The 19,349-nt window shown below is 40.6% G+C and overlaps 1 protein-coding gene across 1 annotated transcript in view; it reads right to left on the bottom strand.

Moving 5' to 3' along the window:
* Positions 1–4,624: 4,624 nt before the first annotated feature.
* IDO2 (indoleamine 2,3-dioxygenase 2) overlaps positions 4,625–19,349 on the bottom strand; it is a 57,754-nt gene continuing 43,029 nt past the window's right edge. Inside the window, exons 8-10 of the mRNA XM_081809424.1 lie at positions 14,211–14,262; positions 7,426–7,574; positions 4,625–5,791 (exon numbers count right to left, since the gene is read on the bottom strand). Coding sequence (XP_081665550.1) covers positions 5,436–5,791; positions 7,426–7,574; positions 14,211–14,262 — 557 coding nt within the window. The 3' untranslated portion in view covers positions 4,625–5,435. The remainder of the gene's footprint in view (positions 5,792–7,425; positions 7,575–14,210; positions 14,263–19,349) is intronic.

Raw genomic sequence — 19,349 nt, 5'->3', positions numbered from 1 at the left:
ATATGATTTGCTTTTGGGCACAGATATCTATCTGGATTGATTTAGCGTGGTTCTGTCTAGAGGCAGGGTTCTGGGTGATAACCTCCTCAGATTCCCGGACGCAGTCTTACTGTGGAGAAAGAGATACTTTAAAAAAAATAGGAAAAACCTTTGGTCTATGAGATCAGCTAAGAATACATACCTTGCTTGGAGCTTTGGGGCTGAGCATTGCAGGTCGAGATTGCCCTCTGGTGGTCATAGTTCAGACTTACAAGCAAAGATTAAACTTGACAAGCTTGATCCTGCATCAGACAATCCTCACCCCTAATGTTTGCCAGGGCCTGGGGTAAAAATACAAATGGACGGGGCACCTGGGTGGCTCAGTCGTTAGGCGTCTGCCTTCGGCTCAGGTCATGATCCCAGGGTCCTGGGATCGAGCCCCGCATCGGGCTCCCTGCTCAGTGGGAGGCCTGCTTCTCCCTCTCCCACTCCCCCTGCTTGTGCTCCCTCTCTCGCTGTCTCTCTCTCTGTCAAATAAATAAATAAAATCTTTAAAAAAAAAAATACAAATGGACATCCACGTACCATTTCTGTTTTATACATATGTAAAAGTTATAAATCAGGCTAGCAAATAAATAAAAGGTGTTCTATTATTCTACCTAGAAACAAATACTTTCTTTTTTAAAATTTTTTCAGATTTTTTCAAATTTTTATTTAAATTCTAGTTACTTAACATATACTGTAATATTGGTTTCAGGAGTAGAATTTAGTGATTCATCACTTACATATCACACGCAGTGCTCAAACAGCAAGTGTTCTCCTTAATACCCATCACCCACTTAGGCCCATCCCCCTGCCCACCTCCCCGCAGCAACCCTTAGTTTATTGTCTATCGTTAAGAGCCTCATGGTTTGCTTCCCTCTTTTTTTCCCCTTTCCCTATGTTCATCTGTGTTGTTTCTTAGATTCAACATGTGAATGAAATCATATGGTATTGTCTTTCTCTGACTGACTTATTTCACTTAGCATGATATCCTCTGATTCCATTCATGTCATTGGAAATGGCAAGATTTCATCTTTTTTGATAGCTGAGTAATATTCCATTATATATCTATCTATATATATATCTATATTATATATATGTGTGTGTATATATAGATATATCTCACATCTTTATCCATTCATCATTTGGATGGACATTTGGGCTCTTTCCATAATTTGGCTATTGTTGATAATGCTGCTATAAACATCTGGGTGCATGTATCCCTTTGAATCGGTATTTTTGTATCCTTTGGGTAAATACTTAGTAGTGCAATTGCTGGGTTGTAAGGTAGTTTTATTTTTAACTGAAAAAGATACTTCAAAATAACCTGGAAGCCCATTCGAAGTAAAAGTCTCTCACTCCTTAGAATCTATATCAAACATGGAGGCATGAAGACAGTCTCAGATCTAACCTCACTCTTTCCAGCTCTTCTCTGTTGTAACTTCCAGAGACCACTCCCTCATGCCTGCAGACACCCCAGCCTCCTGCCTGAGCTCCATCCACATACCTGTAAAGAGCCCTAACTTTCCTGTGAGGTACATGATTACCAATGGCACAGTCAGGAGCAAACACAGAAGACAAGACTGTGCAGGTTCCAGAAGCATTCTTGAGGCCATTTGTGCAAGGTATTCTGGAGCTCTAGGTCTCCAGAGCATGATCTGGAAAATGGTAGTAATTGAGGTGGTGTGAGCTCTTAGAGGGCAGGTCTGGTGACCAAACTGGTTACCTGAATCTGACTTGCTTTTAGCAGTGGAAATCTCATGTCCTGTGAACCCCTTCATTGGGATGTTAAAAGCCCCACTTTTCAATATTGTGTCAGATTAAAAAAGAAGAGTGAAAAATCCATATAACAGCAACCCTGTTTTAGTGTCAAATGGATTTGGTGCAGATTATCCATCTTCCATAGTCGTTCGTTGTTAGTGGGTTGTCCCCTGATCTTTTCTGTTGGCAAATGTAGTTCGTGCTCCACAATGACGGATGGTCCATTGCTGCTCCGTCTGAATGACGTGACCAAAGCCAGCATCTGAAGTGGGTCCTCATTCTGAATCTGAACAGTAGGCAGCAGCTCTGCCTGTGGATTAACTGTTGTGTTTTGTATCGAGATAGTTGAGTATGATTTTTCACATTGTGAGTATTGTCATCACGTTTCCAGAACTCTTTTGAAAAGTTTAGATAATTAAAATGAAAGTAATTACATAGTATTTGTTTAGTCTTATTAATTACTATTTACTGCCACTGTTAATTAGCCAATTGTTTTGTTTAAATAATAACATTTATGTGAGAGAGAAATAAATAATGCCAAATATGGTAATATAATTTCAAATGGATGCTTATTTCTCATATTTTAGTGACAAATTATTAACACTTATGTACATAATTACTTTTTATTACTATTAATTATTATCATTATTGTTATTTTGTCTACTATGGCTGTGCCCCTGACTGGTTCTTTAAAAAGCTGATCATCCTAAAAGCGAGTTGTACTGGCCCCAGGACCCCTTGCCTTTTGAAGAAGGATGTGACCTGTGAGGGGTCAGAGTGGGGTCTAAGACGTCACTGCAAATGGCTCCCAATGTACCATGAGGCCAAATTCTGATTGATACCTTAAAAAAAAAACTATTTGTGGATAATTAAAAACAAATACCATAATCGAGTTTGGTTTGAAATCTACAGCTGCCAAAAACCATGTGGGCCAATAGATTTGTGAGTTTACAAAGGACATTACTTTGCAAAAAAAAAAAAAATCATTTATTTTTGATGATGCTTAACATTCAAGAACTCAGTTTTTTAATGTTACTGGGAAGCAGATGCTAAACTGCAAAAATTAACTAGCGATTGCATTCCAGAAAGCAATAATATCCGACTTCTTTATTAAGTTTACTGTTATGTGAACAAAGAAAGAGGAGAGCATTTCTTCCATTAGCAAAGCAAATAGGACATCTGTGCGTAAGAAAATGCAAGTCAGAATTTGGTGGGTGAAATTCATTGTTGTGAAAGGAATAATTGGCTTGTAGGTCCCACAAGTTTTATATCCCAGATCTTAAATCGGATAGGATCTCACAGGTTTCAAGCATTTCTTATCATTGGTGTTTAGTTTTATTTGATTTTAACCCTATATAGATTGTATTGAGACAACAAAAAACAAATTTCAGACTAACAACGGGGGAGGAGAAACTCAGCCTCTGAGCCTCACTGTCTTGGCTTGACGCTCTGTAAGCTGAGAATTTGGGGGATCCTGCTCACCTGCATGATGCGGCCTAGGAATGAGGAAAGTGTAGGGCCTGTGTGCCCCACAGAACAAACACTGAATATTACCCACACCATCTAACTGGTATTCCTTTATGGTTTTTGTTTGCTTTCTTTTGAAATCGTCCCTGAGTCTTTACTAAAGTCTTCTAAAAATTACTAATCAAATCCTAGCTGTACATGGGCACAGGATGAAAAGGATTCAGTGTCCCCTTGTCCCCAGCAGGACTAGGTGGGGGAACATAGGTGAAGGTGACCCTCATGTACAAGGGTTTAGGACTTTAAGGCCTGTCCCCTTTCCCAGGTGAAGATTAGGCCTATAATATCAACCTCAAAACAGTGTGTTGATATTTTTATTAACAGAAACAGTGGTTTCATTCTACATGAATCACCCAGCATGGAGAGCTTTTAGTCATCAACATAGTCAGATTTTTCTGGGCAGTATTCCGGGCTTTCCCTCCAATGCACTGCTGCATCCCTTCGTAGCATCTCTTAGGGAGTAGCTATACTCTACACCATTTTTGTTCCTCCTCTCCATCATTACAAAGGATGATTCTTCTTTTCTAATAGAGATGTGGGGAGAGTGTGTGTCAGATACCATAACTGTATCCTAAATCAGGTTCTTCTCAAGGATGCTTGTGATGGCTAATTTTCTGTCACCTTGGGCCATGATGCCCAGATATTTGGTCAAACATGATTCTGGATGTTTTTGTGAGGGTGTTTTGCTTGGATGAGATGAACATGTAAATCAAAAGGCAGTCAACCTTTCAACTTGGCGCTTCCCGGGTCTCCAGCCTGCTGGTCTACCTTGCAGATTTTGGAATTTCCAGCCTCCATAATGACATAAGCCAATTTCTTAAAATCTTTCTCTATCTCTCTATCTATCTATCATCTATCTATCTATCTATCTATCTATCTATCTATCTATCTATCTATCTATATACATAGTCAGAGTGGGGTTTAAGGACTGGAGGGACCTGGAAAGTAGTCAAATGTTTTCCAAGTGGCATAATAGGACATTGAGGGCTGAGGAATCTGAAAGGCCTCTTGGACAGGATGAGACAAGCTGCCAAGCTCCATTTGACCAGTACCCATATGGGGAGGGGGATTGCTCAGCAGATGCTAACTTGGGCAGAGGCTGCCTCCAATGATCAGGTACCTCCTCTTGAGGCCATGATACTAGATTGGGCCTCAGGAATGTAGATACTGTCCCAGATATATGTGTGTGTGCATAGTGGGAGGCAAGCCTAAATTAATGGAGTTTACTCTAAATTGGCAAGATTAAAGTTTTCTAGCTTTCTACCGTCAGATGAAATGAGATCTTAAGATAGAAAATAAATCAATAAAAAGTTACATATATTTGTGAACAAACCACGTGGATTTACTATTTATTCCCATTTTGATCATTTACTTCTAATGGGTCAATTCATTTTACAAATACAAACTTTCAGTGTAAGGAGAAAGAATCATTCTTCTAAAAATAAAGAAGGAAACTAAAATAGAATTTGCAAATTGATGAACCATGTGGAAGAGCCTCCTCCGTTCCCACATCATTAACTATTCATTGCTATACTGGTGACTTCTAAGACTTACGCGAGCCTCCTCTTTCCTCCGCTTCACCACTGGAGCATTTCCAACCTCCTGTCACAAACTCAGCACACTCAGGGAGAAGAAGAAGGCTGGACTGGGGCCACAAAAAATCTCTGCTCTAATCCCTAAACCAGTGTTCAGTAGGAACATAGTAAGTTTTTAACTGAATGAACGAATGCATGAATATTTAACTTGCTTTTTAAAGAAATCAACAAAGGGATCTGTCTACAGGCAATTTTATTTGGTTTTGGAAATTTAGATTGATTTTTCTATCACTTTGCAAATAGAATAGGAGTAACTTGCTCCTCTGTGGGGTTCTGAATGAGGAAGTGTCCATACCTGTTCGCTATTAACCAGTAATCAGGTAGGGAAAGGAAAGTCTCTGGCCATGAAAATTCCTCTCTGTGAAGACTAACAGCTCTCAACAAAGGAGGAGCAGGAACATAACTAAGGCTGAGGTCCTCTTCAGATTATTCCAGACATTCTTATTCGCTGGGTCCACAGGCCCTCCAATGGGGGAGAGGGTAAGGGAAAACCCGTGTTTGCTGGTTTTGCATTGTTGGGCAGAAGGCAGTCTCTTAATCACGTTGGTGGAGAATTGCCTCTAAGGTCTTATCCCTGACGGTCTTCAGGAACCTCAGAACTACAGTCCCGCCTGTGCCCCTCTCTTCTAAGGCTTGAGATGGCCCAGGGAGAGGGTTTGGCCTCCTGCCCTTTGCTTTGGTAGCCGCTGTGATGAGATATTTGGTCACCACAGTGATGTGATAGCTGCGCAGGTCCGCCAGGGCCTCCACACACTGATTATAGGCTGTCAGAAGTTGGTTATTTCCAGAGGACAAGATGTGGTCTCTCAGTGAGGGACTTGACTGGATTTCTTCTATAAAGTCCTTATGGGAAGGAGGCATGTACTCCCTCATCCTATGCAGAAAGTCAGCTGAAAGAAACAAACCAGAACAGTGTCATAGCTCCACATGGAAAGATAAGACAGCCTATCTGCTTTTCTGGACATCAGTGCAGCAAAAACTTGCTTTCATCCTAACTGTCCATTTTCTACATTGCTTGCTCTTTTGCTCACAGATATCAAGTACTATTTTCTTGACTACCAATAGGAGCTGGGGAAGGAAAAATGAAGCAAATACATCTCGGATAACTGAGTTGGAACTAGATCTATCAGCCCATGTATAAATATTTGTCGCATACCCAAGGGGGGGCAAAGTATCTTGCTAATCATCATGAGAGATATCTACAAACATAAGGCATAAACCCTTAAACTGATTTGCTAAATACTCTGCTAAATTTTGCTTCCTAAGTGCTTTGTTTGGAGGGAGTTCTAAGGAGGAGTAAAGTAATAGAGTTTATAAGGGCAAGAAAATAAAGAATGACAAACTCTTTTTCGTAATAGGCTCTTGAAGTCAAGTTGTTTAAAAATCAAATCAGGGCGCCTGGGTGGCTCAGTTGGTGAAGCGACTGCCTTCGGCTCAGGTCATGATCCTGGAGTCCCGGGATCGAGTCCCGCATCGGGCTCCCTGCTCGGCGGGGAGCCTGCTTCTGCCTCTGACCCTCCCCCCTCTCATGTGCTCTCTCTCTCTCATTCTCTCTGTCTCAAATAAATAAATAAAATCTTTAAAAAATAAAAAATAAAAAATAAAAAAAAAGATGTTACATCATCTTTAAAAATCAAATCAATAGATATTTATAGAAAATGTGGATAGATCGATCATTTATAGGATATCCATTAGGTATTTAATACTATCATAGTTCTTGGGCGCTTGGGTGGCTCAGACGGTTAAGCGTCTGCCTTCAACTCAGGTCATGATCCCAGGGTCCTGGGATCGAGTCCCGCATCGGGCTCCCTGCTCCTTGGGAGCCTGCTTCTCCCTCTGCTTCTCTCTCTCTCTCTCTCTGTCTCTCATGAATAAATAAATAAAATCTTTAAAAAAAAATACTATCATAGTTCTTGACAACTGACTTTTGTGGACGAGACTGGACCCTATGACACAAAGTTCTAGTCATTTCTTTTCCTTACCCATCTTGAAAATTCTGTATTCTAAAGTGCCCTTTTGCAACTATTAAACATTGCCTTGCTGCTAGCAGGCAAGGAACTGAACAATTTCAAGCTTCTAAACTGGTAGACCCTTCTTCTAGTCTAAATAGGCATGGCCCGAGGTTGCAGCATTTTTACAGGGAAAGGCTTTATTGGAGGAGCTCAGACCCATCACCAGCTATATCCAGACTTAGTAACTTAATGCCACAGCCTTCAAACTCCAGCTCTCTCCCCCATTTTAGAGAAAGGAGGCCACTGGCTAAGGATCCAAACAAAATTACAGGGAACAGCTGGATATGTAGCAATGTTTTAAGATTTGGAAATGAAACCCAATATCCTGCTGAGATAGAATATTAAATGACTTGACACAATAACTTCTGGCAGGCACACAGCCTCCTGGTTGACTTAGAGAAGTATAGACTTCATGACATTTTAATTTACACTTGGTCTTATCAATTGGTAAAAACATCTCTGTTCTTCCTCCCTGTTAAGGAACAAAAAGAAAAAGAAAGTGTCCGACTTACCACTTTCCTTGCTATGGCAAATGCCTAAGAACTCATCAAAGGCATGAAGCACTGTGCTCTGAGCTGCACTCCCTCCAGAGTACTCCAGGGGCTCTGTGGAGACTCCTTCATAGATCAACCCCACAGGCATTGCTGGGTTATCCTTCCATCTAAGCCAGAGGAAAAGTTAAAGAGAAGGCGTGGGTGCTAGGAGTTAAGAGCATATTTTCTGATACGGAAACAGTGAGTAAGAGAGCAAACACAGCTTCAATGGTAATTTTAGAGCAAAAGACTTTGGATATTTTTGTAGGATATGTACTTAGGCATACTTCAATTTTGTAACAGGCCACAGAATACAGCTGTTCCTTTCCTCAGTTGAAGGATTATTCCAGAGAAGTAAAGGATATTTAGAGAGGAATCCTTAGCACTGGTCCTATGACATATTTATTAGAAAAAAAAATCACTTATAAAGATATCAGTGCTGATCAATAGGAGCAATTTAGGGGCTCTGTTATAATCTTCACCTAATCTCAACCCTGATAACCTGATACCTTTAACTCTGCAAACAGAGCTTTGAAAGTAAACACACACACACACACACACACACCTTTGCCCTTCCTTGAAATAGCTTTAACAGTTGTCATGCTGAACTATCAGTTTTAAACACTACCTGACTTTGTGGGAACACCTTTGTCAAATATGTTCTTGATGGCAGGTATTGATAACGAGGGCAGCAATAAAGAGAACATAGTACAACCCTACAGGTTACCAGAGGGACGTGGAGATGGACTGAATTGAGGCTCTGAGTCTTGCTCAGATGAAGTGGGTTTTCCTCCCTTCTTCTCTTCTTCTGTCTCCCTGATTCCATTTCTTTGTCTTTTTGTGTCTGAGTCCCCCTACCTCTACCTCCAACTATTTTACTCATTTCCCTGTCACATTTGTTATAGAGTCTTGAACAATTCCAGAGACTATGTGGGTGACTCCATAATAAGACAAAAACAATAGGACCAAGAACACATTCTAGTTGTACTTCCAAGGCATTAGTCTATAAAACCCCTGCACATTCATGTTCTTATTTGACCTCTTTTGAGTAGATGAAGGCAGGTTTTTAAAACCCCTTTTACAGATAAACAAAGACTCAAAGCTGTTAAGGCTCCAGGACCACATTGTTAGAAAATGGGGAAACCAGAACATAAATCCCAAACTTGTAATATGTTTTTTTTAAGATTGTATTTCTTTGACAGAGAGAGAGCGCACGTGTGCGCACAAGCGGGGGGAGGCACAGCGGGAGAGGGAGAAGCAGACTCCGGCTGAGCAGGGAGCCCGATGCAGGGCTCAATCCCAGGACTCCGGAATCATGACCTGAGCCGAAGGCAGATGCTTAACCGACTGAGCCCCCCAGGCGCCCCAAACTTGTAGTTTTCTATTTTCATTTTCCCAAGACCCCCGCATGTGGATTTGCACTTTTACTAAGGAATAGAGTCTTTTTTCCTCTTATTTCCAGGAATGAGCCACAGTCCCTGTTGTGAACAGTTTAAATAACAGGCTTACGTTGATGTCTCGCCTTCTTCCTATAATTCTAAAAGTCATTTTGCTCAAGAGAAGGGAAACATCACACACATACAAAAGCTGTAGCCAGACTGCTCAGCTTGCTGTTCATGCCCTTTTTCCAATACTTCCTTGAGGTAAGAAAGGCTATAAGGAGCTGGGTTGTTTTCTTTGCAGGTTGGTTTGTTCAGCAGTTGTATGGTTTCCACTGCATGAATGTCAGAGTGGCCTTTGCAGTGGGGGTGACATCACTCTGGAAACATGAGGCACGGAAAGCAGAGCCAGGGGAGAGCGAAGGAAGGATTCTGATCATAAGATTAGAACATGCTGTAGCTGTTGGGGGAGAGGGCTCTTTTTCAGGCAGATAGAGAATTTAATCTCAGCTTTGGTATTTATTAACTGTGAGCCTTGGCTTAGGTAATTAATCTCTCTGAGCCTCAGGTTCCTTATCCAAGTGATATTAGGATCTACCTTATTGGGTTGTTATGGGAACTAATAAAAATAATACCTGCTCAGGGCCTGGAACATATTAAGCATTTGCTAAATTTTATATTGTTCAGAGTGAGTTGGAATCCCGGCTCCCTCCATTCATTATGTTGTAACTTTGCATGCACCTTCGTGAGTCTTGGTCCCAATTTGCACCTACTTCCTAAAGCTGCTGCATAATTAAATGGGTTCCAGAGAAGTTTTATGACTTATCAGAGTTCAGGACACTGCTTCAATAAAATTTCTAAACAACATTTTATGGGGAAGGAGTATTGAAAACGTAAGTGGAACAAAGAGAGCGGCCACACTGGTTCAGAGTTGTTTTTGCCATCCTGTGGATGATCTCAGATGGTCACTTTGGTCTCTTTCAACAGTCCCTCCTCATCATGACCACTTCTGCGTGTTGGACTTTCTCAGGGCTCAGTCCTTGGGCTTCCTGCTACTTTCACTTTCCAAGTGGTTTTATTTAGCTTCATTGATTTAGAAGGCAACTATATTAGGACTATTTAAAAGCATACACTTATACCTGGGCCTCTCCCTTATGGTCCAAACTCATGTATTCAAAGGCCTACTTACAGATACCTCCACCAGAAATGAACATGTCCCAAACTAAGTTCCCAATTTCCCCTCCCTTCTGCCAAATGTGATCCTCCGATAGCCTTCCTCATCAGAGAAAATGGCAGCTCCATTCTTTCAGTGGATCAGGCCAAAACCTTAGAGTCCTCTTCAACTAATCCTGCTCTCCTCCTTCCATAAGCAATCGAATAGCAGGTCCCGTCAACTTTACCTTCAGTCATGTCCAGAACTGAACATTTTTTAGCACCTCCGCTGCTTCCACGCTAGTCCAAGCCACCTTGCTGGATTGTGAGATGGCTTCTTAAATGCTTGCCTGGCTTCCATTCTTGTTCTCAAATCATCTATTTTCCACTTAGGAGATACAGCAATGATTCGAAACTTAAGACAGATCATGTCATTTGTCTCCAGACTTTCTACCGCTGCTCTTCTCTCTCAGAAAGGAGCCAACAAGCCCCAACATGATCTGATCTTCTGCTATTACTTGTATCTCTCTCATTCTCCCTCATGTGTCTTTCATCCCAGCGACACTGGCCTCCTTGCAACATGGAATCCTTGTTCCTCCATGACAAGCATGCTCCAACCTCAGGGTTGTTGCAATTTTTGTTTCTTTTGCTTGGAACAGGTATCTAGAAGGTTTAGTTCTCACTTCCTTCAGGTATCTACACAAATGTCACCTATAAGTGTGGCATTCCCAGATCATAATCAATAAATAAGAAACTTCAGCCACCACCCACCCCTAGCTCTCCCTTGATGCCCTGTGTCTTACTTTACATTTCCCCATATTACTTATTGTTGTAACATATATTGTATGATACTTGCTTTAATTATATTTGTTTATGCATTATCTGGCTCCCATGATTAAAATGTAAGCTCCAGGATGCCTGTGTGGCTTAGTTGGTAAAGTGTCTGCCTTCAGCAGGTCATATTCCAGGGGTGTCGGGCTCCTTGTTCAGTGGGGAGCCTCTGCCTGCCACTCCCCTGCTTGTGCTCTCTCTCTCTCTCTGTCAAATAAATAAATAAAATATTTATAAATAAATAAATAAATAAAATGTAAGCTCCATGGGAATGAAGTTGCTGTTTTGCTTTATTGCACCATTCCCAGAACCAGGAACTATGCCTGGCATATGGTAAGTACTTACTAAAGAGTTAATGAATGAATGAATGAAAACAATATCATTGTATAATTCCGTATTATATATCTAGAATATGTACCCAAATGTTTGTCTGGAAAGGACCTAGCCAGCTTTAAGGAGCCATCAGATGCTCAAATGGCTAAGAGACATCAATCAATCTCTTTTTGGTGCCCCAACATGAAGAAGATGTATCAAAGCCACATTGAAGGTGATAGAGAAAACATCAGCATGTAGGTCAAAAAAGATAAAATAAGGGGATCTACTTTCAAAACCCATGTTCTCCACCTGTGATGAGATTAGTCTGAGGAAGGGAAATAGGGTTTCTCTGACTAGCCCAAGGACTGCTCCCATGCACTCTCAGCCCAAACTACTGTTTGTAAAGGAAAGGAATTAGTTTCCTTTCAAATCTCTGTAGACAAGGTTATTTTTAATCTTTCTCATAGCATATTTCTAGGAAACCCAAGAGGAAGTGTAAACAGAAAGAAAAAAAGAAAGAAATGAAGTGACATTTTTCCACAGGGGCTGATGACTTCCCTGTGAAATTTAATGTGAGTGGGAAATAAAAAGAATATGTTTAATCTACAGATGATGAAACTCTCCTAAATAAAAATGTTTTTAAAAAGTAGGGCGCCTGGGTGGCTCAGTTGGTTAAGCGACTGCCTTCGGCTCAGGTCATGATCCTGGAGTCCCGGGATCGAGTCCCGCATCGGGCTCCCTGCTCAGCAGGAAGTCTGCTTCTCCCTCTCCCACTCCCCGTTTGTGTTCCCTCTCTCGCTGTGTCTTTCTCTGTCAAATAAATAAATAAAATCTTTAAAAAAAAAGTAAATAAAAACAATAAAACAAACATAGGACAAACCAAAAATATAGGAGTAGATTTCGATTTTTCAAGACAACTCTCTTGAGAATTCTCAACAATCCAGATGATTTTAGCCATCAACAGTTATCAATACATTTAAGATTTGGTGCCGTCCACTTAGTTGTGCTACATGGGAAATATTTTTGAGGGTCAGACAGAGGGGAGGCTTTTATGGAGATCACAGATAAGATGCACCACTGACCCAGAACTTATTTTAATGAAAACAATATCACCCTGCAGTGAGCATTTAATCATGATGGGTAGAATTTTGAAAATATTGCCACAAGATCTCCATCCTAATTCCTAGAACTCTTTATATTATAAGCTACCACACCTGTCAATATGATATATTATATAGCAAGGCCAAAGAACCTTTGCAAATGTAATTAAGGTTACTAATCAGTTGACCTTAACATAGGGAGTTTTCTGCATTGTCTCCGTGAGCTCAATCTAATCACGTAAGATCTTAAAAGCAGAGATTTTCTCTGCCTAATGGCAGAAGGAGAAATCAGAGGGATTTAAGTACTAGAAGGATTGGAAGCACCATGGCTGCGTTGGAGGATACCATGTGACAAGGAAAGCAGGAGGCCTCTAAACGGAGAACAGATCCTATCCAACAGCCAGCAAGGAAACATAGACCTCAGTTCCAAAACCACAAAGAACTGGATTCTACTACAAACCTGAATGAGTTTGGAAATGAATGATTCCCCAGATTCTCCTGATAACAGCTCAGCCAAGCAGATAACTTGATCTCAGCGTTTGGAGACGCTAAGCAGAAAACCAAGCTGAGTTTGCTTGGCCTTCTGACCTACAGAAATGCGAGATAATAAATGTGTGTTGTTTTAAACTGCTGTTTTAATTTGTGGCAATCTGTTATGCAATGGTGGAAGGCTAATACAAACTTAGACAGCAAAGTGAAGCACAAAGAGATTTTCCAGAATTTGGTACTTCCTAAATCCCAGTCTATTTAAAACGTTTTAAAAATGTCCTTTTGTTCTCTAATTCTACCAAAACCTATCTGCAAGTTTTGCTTAACATTTGTTGCTAGAATCACTATTGTACAATCAGATCTTTGTCTTAACCCTGAGCACATGCAAAACGCACAGAGAGCAAGAAGAGTTCTAAGGATAGATAATCTCTTTGGGGAGGATTTCGGGACTGAATGGGTATACAGCAAAAGTCTGAATTCTGAGAAACACTCCCAATTCCATTCTGCACCCTTCCCCATTTCTCTGGTTTCCTCATCAGTCAGGTACCCATTACTCTCAAGTTATTCTCTGGAAACCTTCCTGCTTCCACTCTCTGAGCCCTGCAGTGAGGAATGCCCACCCAGGCTGGCCTCCCCTTAGACTCTCTCACACTCCAGACCTACTCAATCTAGAGAAAATACTGAGTTCATGTTGTCACTCCCTTCTTGCACCAATGTAATATCCACTACATCTACTGATAAATCAATAGATCTGTTGATTTTGGTATTGGACTTGTCTCTTACTACTTCAGGGCACAGCTTCAGATTCTTTCTGTACATAGCACTTAGGCATCTCCTAGTTATCAAGACGGAACACTAGATGAGCTCTATTTCACATTTTTCACCTCATCCATTCACTGCCTCCACTTTTCACTTTTCACCATTAAAAAACCAAACAAACAAACTTAGTTTCTCTTGGTTAATGTAAATAGGAAAGCAATTTGATTAAAACATGTCAAGGTATAACTAATGTATTTAAAGGAAGAAATATATCTAAGGGTAGAGTTCTCTAACTGGAGAAATTAACAGACCATGTCAAAAAAGACCCACAAATATGAACAAATGACTTGGGGGAGCTCTTCCAGGAATATTAGAAGAAAGCTTTTAAGCCCTTTCTATGCTCCCATCTGCCTTAGTAACAAAGGGGAGAGAATGGATACAAATGATAGAGCTTTGTGGTTGCATACTGGGCTTTTTTTTCTGCCATCAAGATGGGATTCTAAGTGAATACAAATGAATCTAATATGGTCATCTAAGGAAAACTATTCTAAACTTAAATATTCAAACTTCAATGTCATTTGTCATGCAGATGGTACCCCACCTCTTTTATCCAAGAGTGGATAGCTGCTAGCAAGGGTTTCTTGGTGTGTTTCTTACTATAGGAAGCTTCTGTCTCCTCTCATAAATTTTGAATATGCTACAGAGGCCTCATGCAGGAAAACGGTTGAACTGTACTTACCCAGAGAGAAAGATCCGGATGACTGCATAAAATATGTTTGGATCAACATAATCTGGAGAAGCAATCAAAATGTGAACTTTACTACAGGCAAAAAAGCAATTGGTTACATGTGCGTGGGTCCTGCAGCTCTCCTGGGGCCGCTTCCTCTATCTGATCTTCATGGAAACCTGGAAGGAAGGCAGCAGCAGGAGGGGGATGGAATGTTCTCTTCTGTGGCCCCTCACTGGCACTTACAGAAATTTTAAACTGTTCCAAATGCTGCCCTTTTCTATTTGTGGCACTTCCCTTTTCTGAACTTCATAACAACAAAAGGAGAGGTCAAAGCTATCTTTAAAAAATTAATATTTTTAAACAGACATGATATTTGAGAGAGCGTAGCCCACTTCGGGCTCCCTGCTCAACGGGGGAGCCTGCTTCTCCCTCTCCCACTCCCCCTGCTTATGCTCTCTCTCTCCCGTTTCTATGTCTTTCCCATTTGGTCTTCTGCTCCCACAAAAATGTTAAGTATTATGTACAAATTTTTGCTGAAGCAACAATGACCAGCAATAGTGTAATATTTTACCCACAAAAGTAAAATGATTAGTCAATAGATATAAAATAATTTTAATGTAAAAATTGTCAATAGATGTAAAAAAATCCATTTATGATTATAAAAAAAGAGAAAAATTAGCTAATTAAGGATAGGAGGAACATTCTTGAACTGATAAATTCACAGAAAGCCTATTGTGCATTTTGTACTTGATACTGAAAGATTAAAAATAAGTGTTTTAAAATGTGGAACAAAACAAGGATCAGCACTTCCATTCAACACGGTGTTAGGAATCCTAGCTAGAAGAGTACAAAAAAAATATTTAAAGAAATAAAAGTTATAAGTATTATAAATGAAGGAACAAAACATGATTCTCAAATAACATGATTTCAACATAGGAAACCCAAATAATCTGCAAATAATTATTAGAATTAATAAGAGTGTTTACCAAGGTACTAAGTTCAAGGTTAATAGTCAAATATCAATTTCACTTAATAAACCAGCAACAAATAGTTAGGAGTTAGTTAAATCAAAAGACACCATATTCACTAGAAACAAAAATCTAAGGTAACTATGAAAAAAACCCAGAAGATATCTAAGTCTCTTATTTTGAATGAAATTTTAAAAAATTCAGGAAATTAAAGAAGAAATTTATATTGATGGACAAGAAAACTCAGTATCAATATCAAAGAGAAGAAATGTATCTAAGAAAGAGTTCTCTATCTGGATAAATTTTAGCCGGCAGCCAGCATATGAAGGCATGATTTGGAGTGGCTTGTCCAACAACCTTAGTTGGTGTTTCTGTGCTATTCTCTGACTCTCCACTTCCTTGATCATAAGACAGAAAGACTAGATGTAATATCAGAAGCATGTCATTTTTCTCCAAATCAACGTATGGATTTAATGCAATGTGAGCAAAATTTTTAACAGAGATTTTTTTCAATGCAATTTGAAAAGCTGATTCTAGCAGTTTACATGAAAGGCAAAGGGTTGAAAATAGTACAGTCAGTCACCTCTGGAAAAGAAGGGCAAGATGAAAATGAGAAATACTATGAAGCTATAGTTCTTAAGACAAATGAAATTCCTGATGGGAAAGAGAGACAATGAAAAAGACTAGGGAACCTGGAAACAGAGCCAGTCATTTCAGAAAATCTGATAGAAGACAGTGCCAATATTGAAGATTAGGGATTATTAAAAAAAAAGGAAATTGAATTTATTTCCTATGTCATGTTACATATAGATAATAATTATGTGAATTAAGGTCTAAAATGTGAGAGACAACAATTCGAGAAGAAAATGCAGGAAAATATACTTATGACCTACAATTATGAAAAAATATCTTAGGCAAGACCTCCTAAAACATAGACTTCTGCAAAAGAAATGACAGATACCTTGACTATATTTAAATTAAAAAGTTCTGCTTTCAAAAGTCCTAAGACAAACCACAATATTTGCAACACATATAACTAAAAAAGAGCAGACCGCCAGGATGCACAAAAAACTTACAAAAAGATAAAAGATAAAAGGCCATTAAAAATATAAGGAAATGCATGCATTCACAAAAGAGGGACCTGAGTGGTGAGCACCAACCAGCACGTGCATGCACACACACACAGAAGAGAGTTAACTCAAATCAGAGAATGCGGGAGTGACGTCATCATCATGGTGGAGTAAAAGTTTTCCACTGTCTTCCCCACAGAGAACACTGGTTTAGACAATCACACATAGACAAGAGAGCCTTTGTGAAAGTCCGGGAATTCAGTGGAGACGTTCCAGCACACCACTGAGCAAAAAGATCCGGAGCTGGATGCACTGAAGAGGGTAAGAACATTTCACTTTGCTCACATCACCCTGTCCACAAGGCAGCACAGCTCGGTGCTAAGAGAGACCTTCTAGGGCTGTGATTCTTCCCGTGAGGGAAAACGAGAGCATATGAGTGAGTGCCTGGCTTCCCCAACTGCATGGGAATGCTGCCAAGCAGACCCACTTCTTTCTCGCCCCATCCAGAACACTGAGGTGTACTGCACAACTGGCGAGACTGGGCATGGGAAGGAGCTAGGAGAATGCCACATAGGGCTCTTGGGGGTTTCATCAAAGGGATGCAGATCATACTGATCACCTGACAGAGTCCATTCAGAAACCCTCCCATGAGATGCTGAGAACATTCCAACACCCCTAGTGCTCTGGTGTCTCACCCAGTCCGAGGCCAGCTCCTTGTGTGCACTCCTGAAGGCAGAAAGAGTGAGCCTTTGCTGAGGATTAGTGAGCTCATGCAGCAAGCTGGCTGATTCTGTGGGATTGGGAGAAAGCACACAAACCTGAGCCTTGAACACTCCTCTGGGGAGGGCAAATGGAAGGTGGTCAGCACCTGGCTTTGCGAGATCAAGAGAAGGCGCACGCAATTAAAACTTCTGCCACAAGAGGGAGCAAGAAGTATGGAGCAGGGTATCCATAGAAGGTCTGAGAAAGCTTTGGAATCCCTACCAGGGCTGATGGAAGGTATTTCTCTACTGAAACCAGTCGGTAAATCCTGGAGGAGGTGAATACTTCTTCAAATACTTCTTGCAGCAATGCAAACCTTCACAGAACATAAAAAAATCAAGGAAACATGATACCACCAAAGGAACAAAATAACTTTCCTGTAACTGACCTGAAAGAAATGCAGACCTGTGATTTGCCTGATAAAGTTAATTCAAAATATCTGTTTTAAGGAAGCCAGGTGAACTATAAGAAAACACAGAAAGAAAACTGAGGGTTGCTGGAGGGGAGGGGCGTGGAGGGATGGAGTAACTGGGTGATGGACTCTGGGGAGGGTATGTGTTGTAATGAGCACTGGGTATTATATAAGACTGATGAATCACAGACCTCTACCCCTGAAACCAATAATACATTATATGTTAATTAATCAGATTTAAATTTTAAAAAATGAAAAAAGAAAACACAGAAAGACAATTCGATGAAATCAAGAGAACAACACATGCACAAAATGAGAACTTTAACAGAGAGATAAAAATCATAAAAAAGAACAGACTACTAGGAAATATATTTTAGTGATGGACTCTGAACACTGTTCAGAAAATACCAAGTAGAAAACTTCCTGCACTATTAACATGGGGCTGGTAAGGTAGGAGAACCATGTAAACAGTCTGGCTTCTGGGTCTCATGTGTGCACATTTTGGCTAAGAAGGGTGGTTCTTAAAAGCCAGTGACACGGAGGATCTAAGAACACACCTGAGTTACACCTCCTCCTTTTCCTTCCATGTGGCTTCCCAGTAGAGTGAGAAAAAGGCACCAAGAACTACAGCTTCTGCCCGGATGGCCAAGCTCAGATCCATTTAGTGCCTGGCCAGACATCTTCCAGTGTTTCTGTGGTTGTGTTCAGCAAAACACAAAACTTTTTGGCCAAGCATCCTTCTCTTTAAATCCAAGTGAATCTCTAGAGAAATATAATGTCTACTTTTGATTCATTTACACTGATAATAATTTTGTGTCATAAGCATTATTTTTGTTTTGTTTGGAAAACCTAAGGAGACTAGCTTTTAAAGTTTTCAGGGGTAGGGATTTAGATTTTATACTGAGAAGTAGTCTTTACACAAAGCAAAACTAGAAAATCCTTGCTTTGGATCAGTGCTGTAAAATCACAGGTGTGGAATTAACCGTAGTGTTTTCACATTATTTTAGTAACATTCATCCGGTCCCACTCAGGGAAGTAGCATGGCAGGTGTTCTGACATACGATAAAGCACAGTAGATGCAAATCGAACCATACATCTGATGCTCACGACCACCAAACTGTAACTTTTTCACATAATTCCAACTGTCAAAGCCACATATTTCCACTGGGTGTCTTGTCATCACCTTAAGCATGACGTATCTCAAAGCAAGTTCATCATCCTTCCTCTGTGTCCCAATTTACTTTGAAAACCAACCAACCCATCAAGCAGAACTTGATTCAATCTTCCAAGTGACAGGTCTTTGCCAGAGGCATCGTGATTTTTTCCTTTTAAACCGGCTTTGAAATCATGTATACTTCCTGGACAACTCTTTCTGTCTCTGATCATACCTACACTCTGCCAGTCCTTCGTCCTTTTCCTTGATGTCTCTTGTCCATCTCTTCTGTTGCTCTGACTGTTCTAGCCCCTTCCCCTTTTCCCAGACTTGGTAGCATTGTTGGCAGGGTGTAAGCAGCTATATGTGCCTGGACGACACCAGGGCTTAATCTGGAGTTTATGGAAGTAGGAGTGAACCAGGCAGAGGGTGAATAGGAAAGAATGAATGGAGCAGAAGGAATAGTGCGTAAACAAGCCTTGAAGTTGAAGAAAGTTGTAGAGAACAAAATGGAGTCTCTCACGTCAAGCAGGAGCCTGCGTCAAGGTCCGGCAGCTAGGAGGTATCGCCCGGACCCACATCAGCCGACACCCCACAACTGATCACAAAGAACCAGAGGAGGTCTGCAGAGACCCAAAACTGAGTAAATCCCTTTAAAAAGGGAAGGATTTTGGCAGCAAACTGTCAGACTCTTCAGACCTGGCCCCTCTGTCTGACCACTCAAAAAAGGCAATTGCCACGGAAGGCTCTGTCCCATTGATCTCCGGGATCTCCGAACAGAAC

The sequence above is a fragment of the Leptonychotes weddellii genome, chromosome 2, assembly GCF_054177405.1.
Source record: "Leptonychotes weddellii isolate Sample4059 chromosome 2, ASM5417740v2, whole genome shotgun sequence".
Classification (NCBI taxonomy): Eukaryota; Metazoa; Chordata; class Mammalia; order Carnivora; family Phocidae; genus Leptonychotes; species Leptonychotes weddellii.
This window is presented reverse-complemented; position numbering and strand designations above follow the sequence as displayed.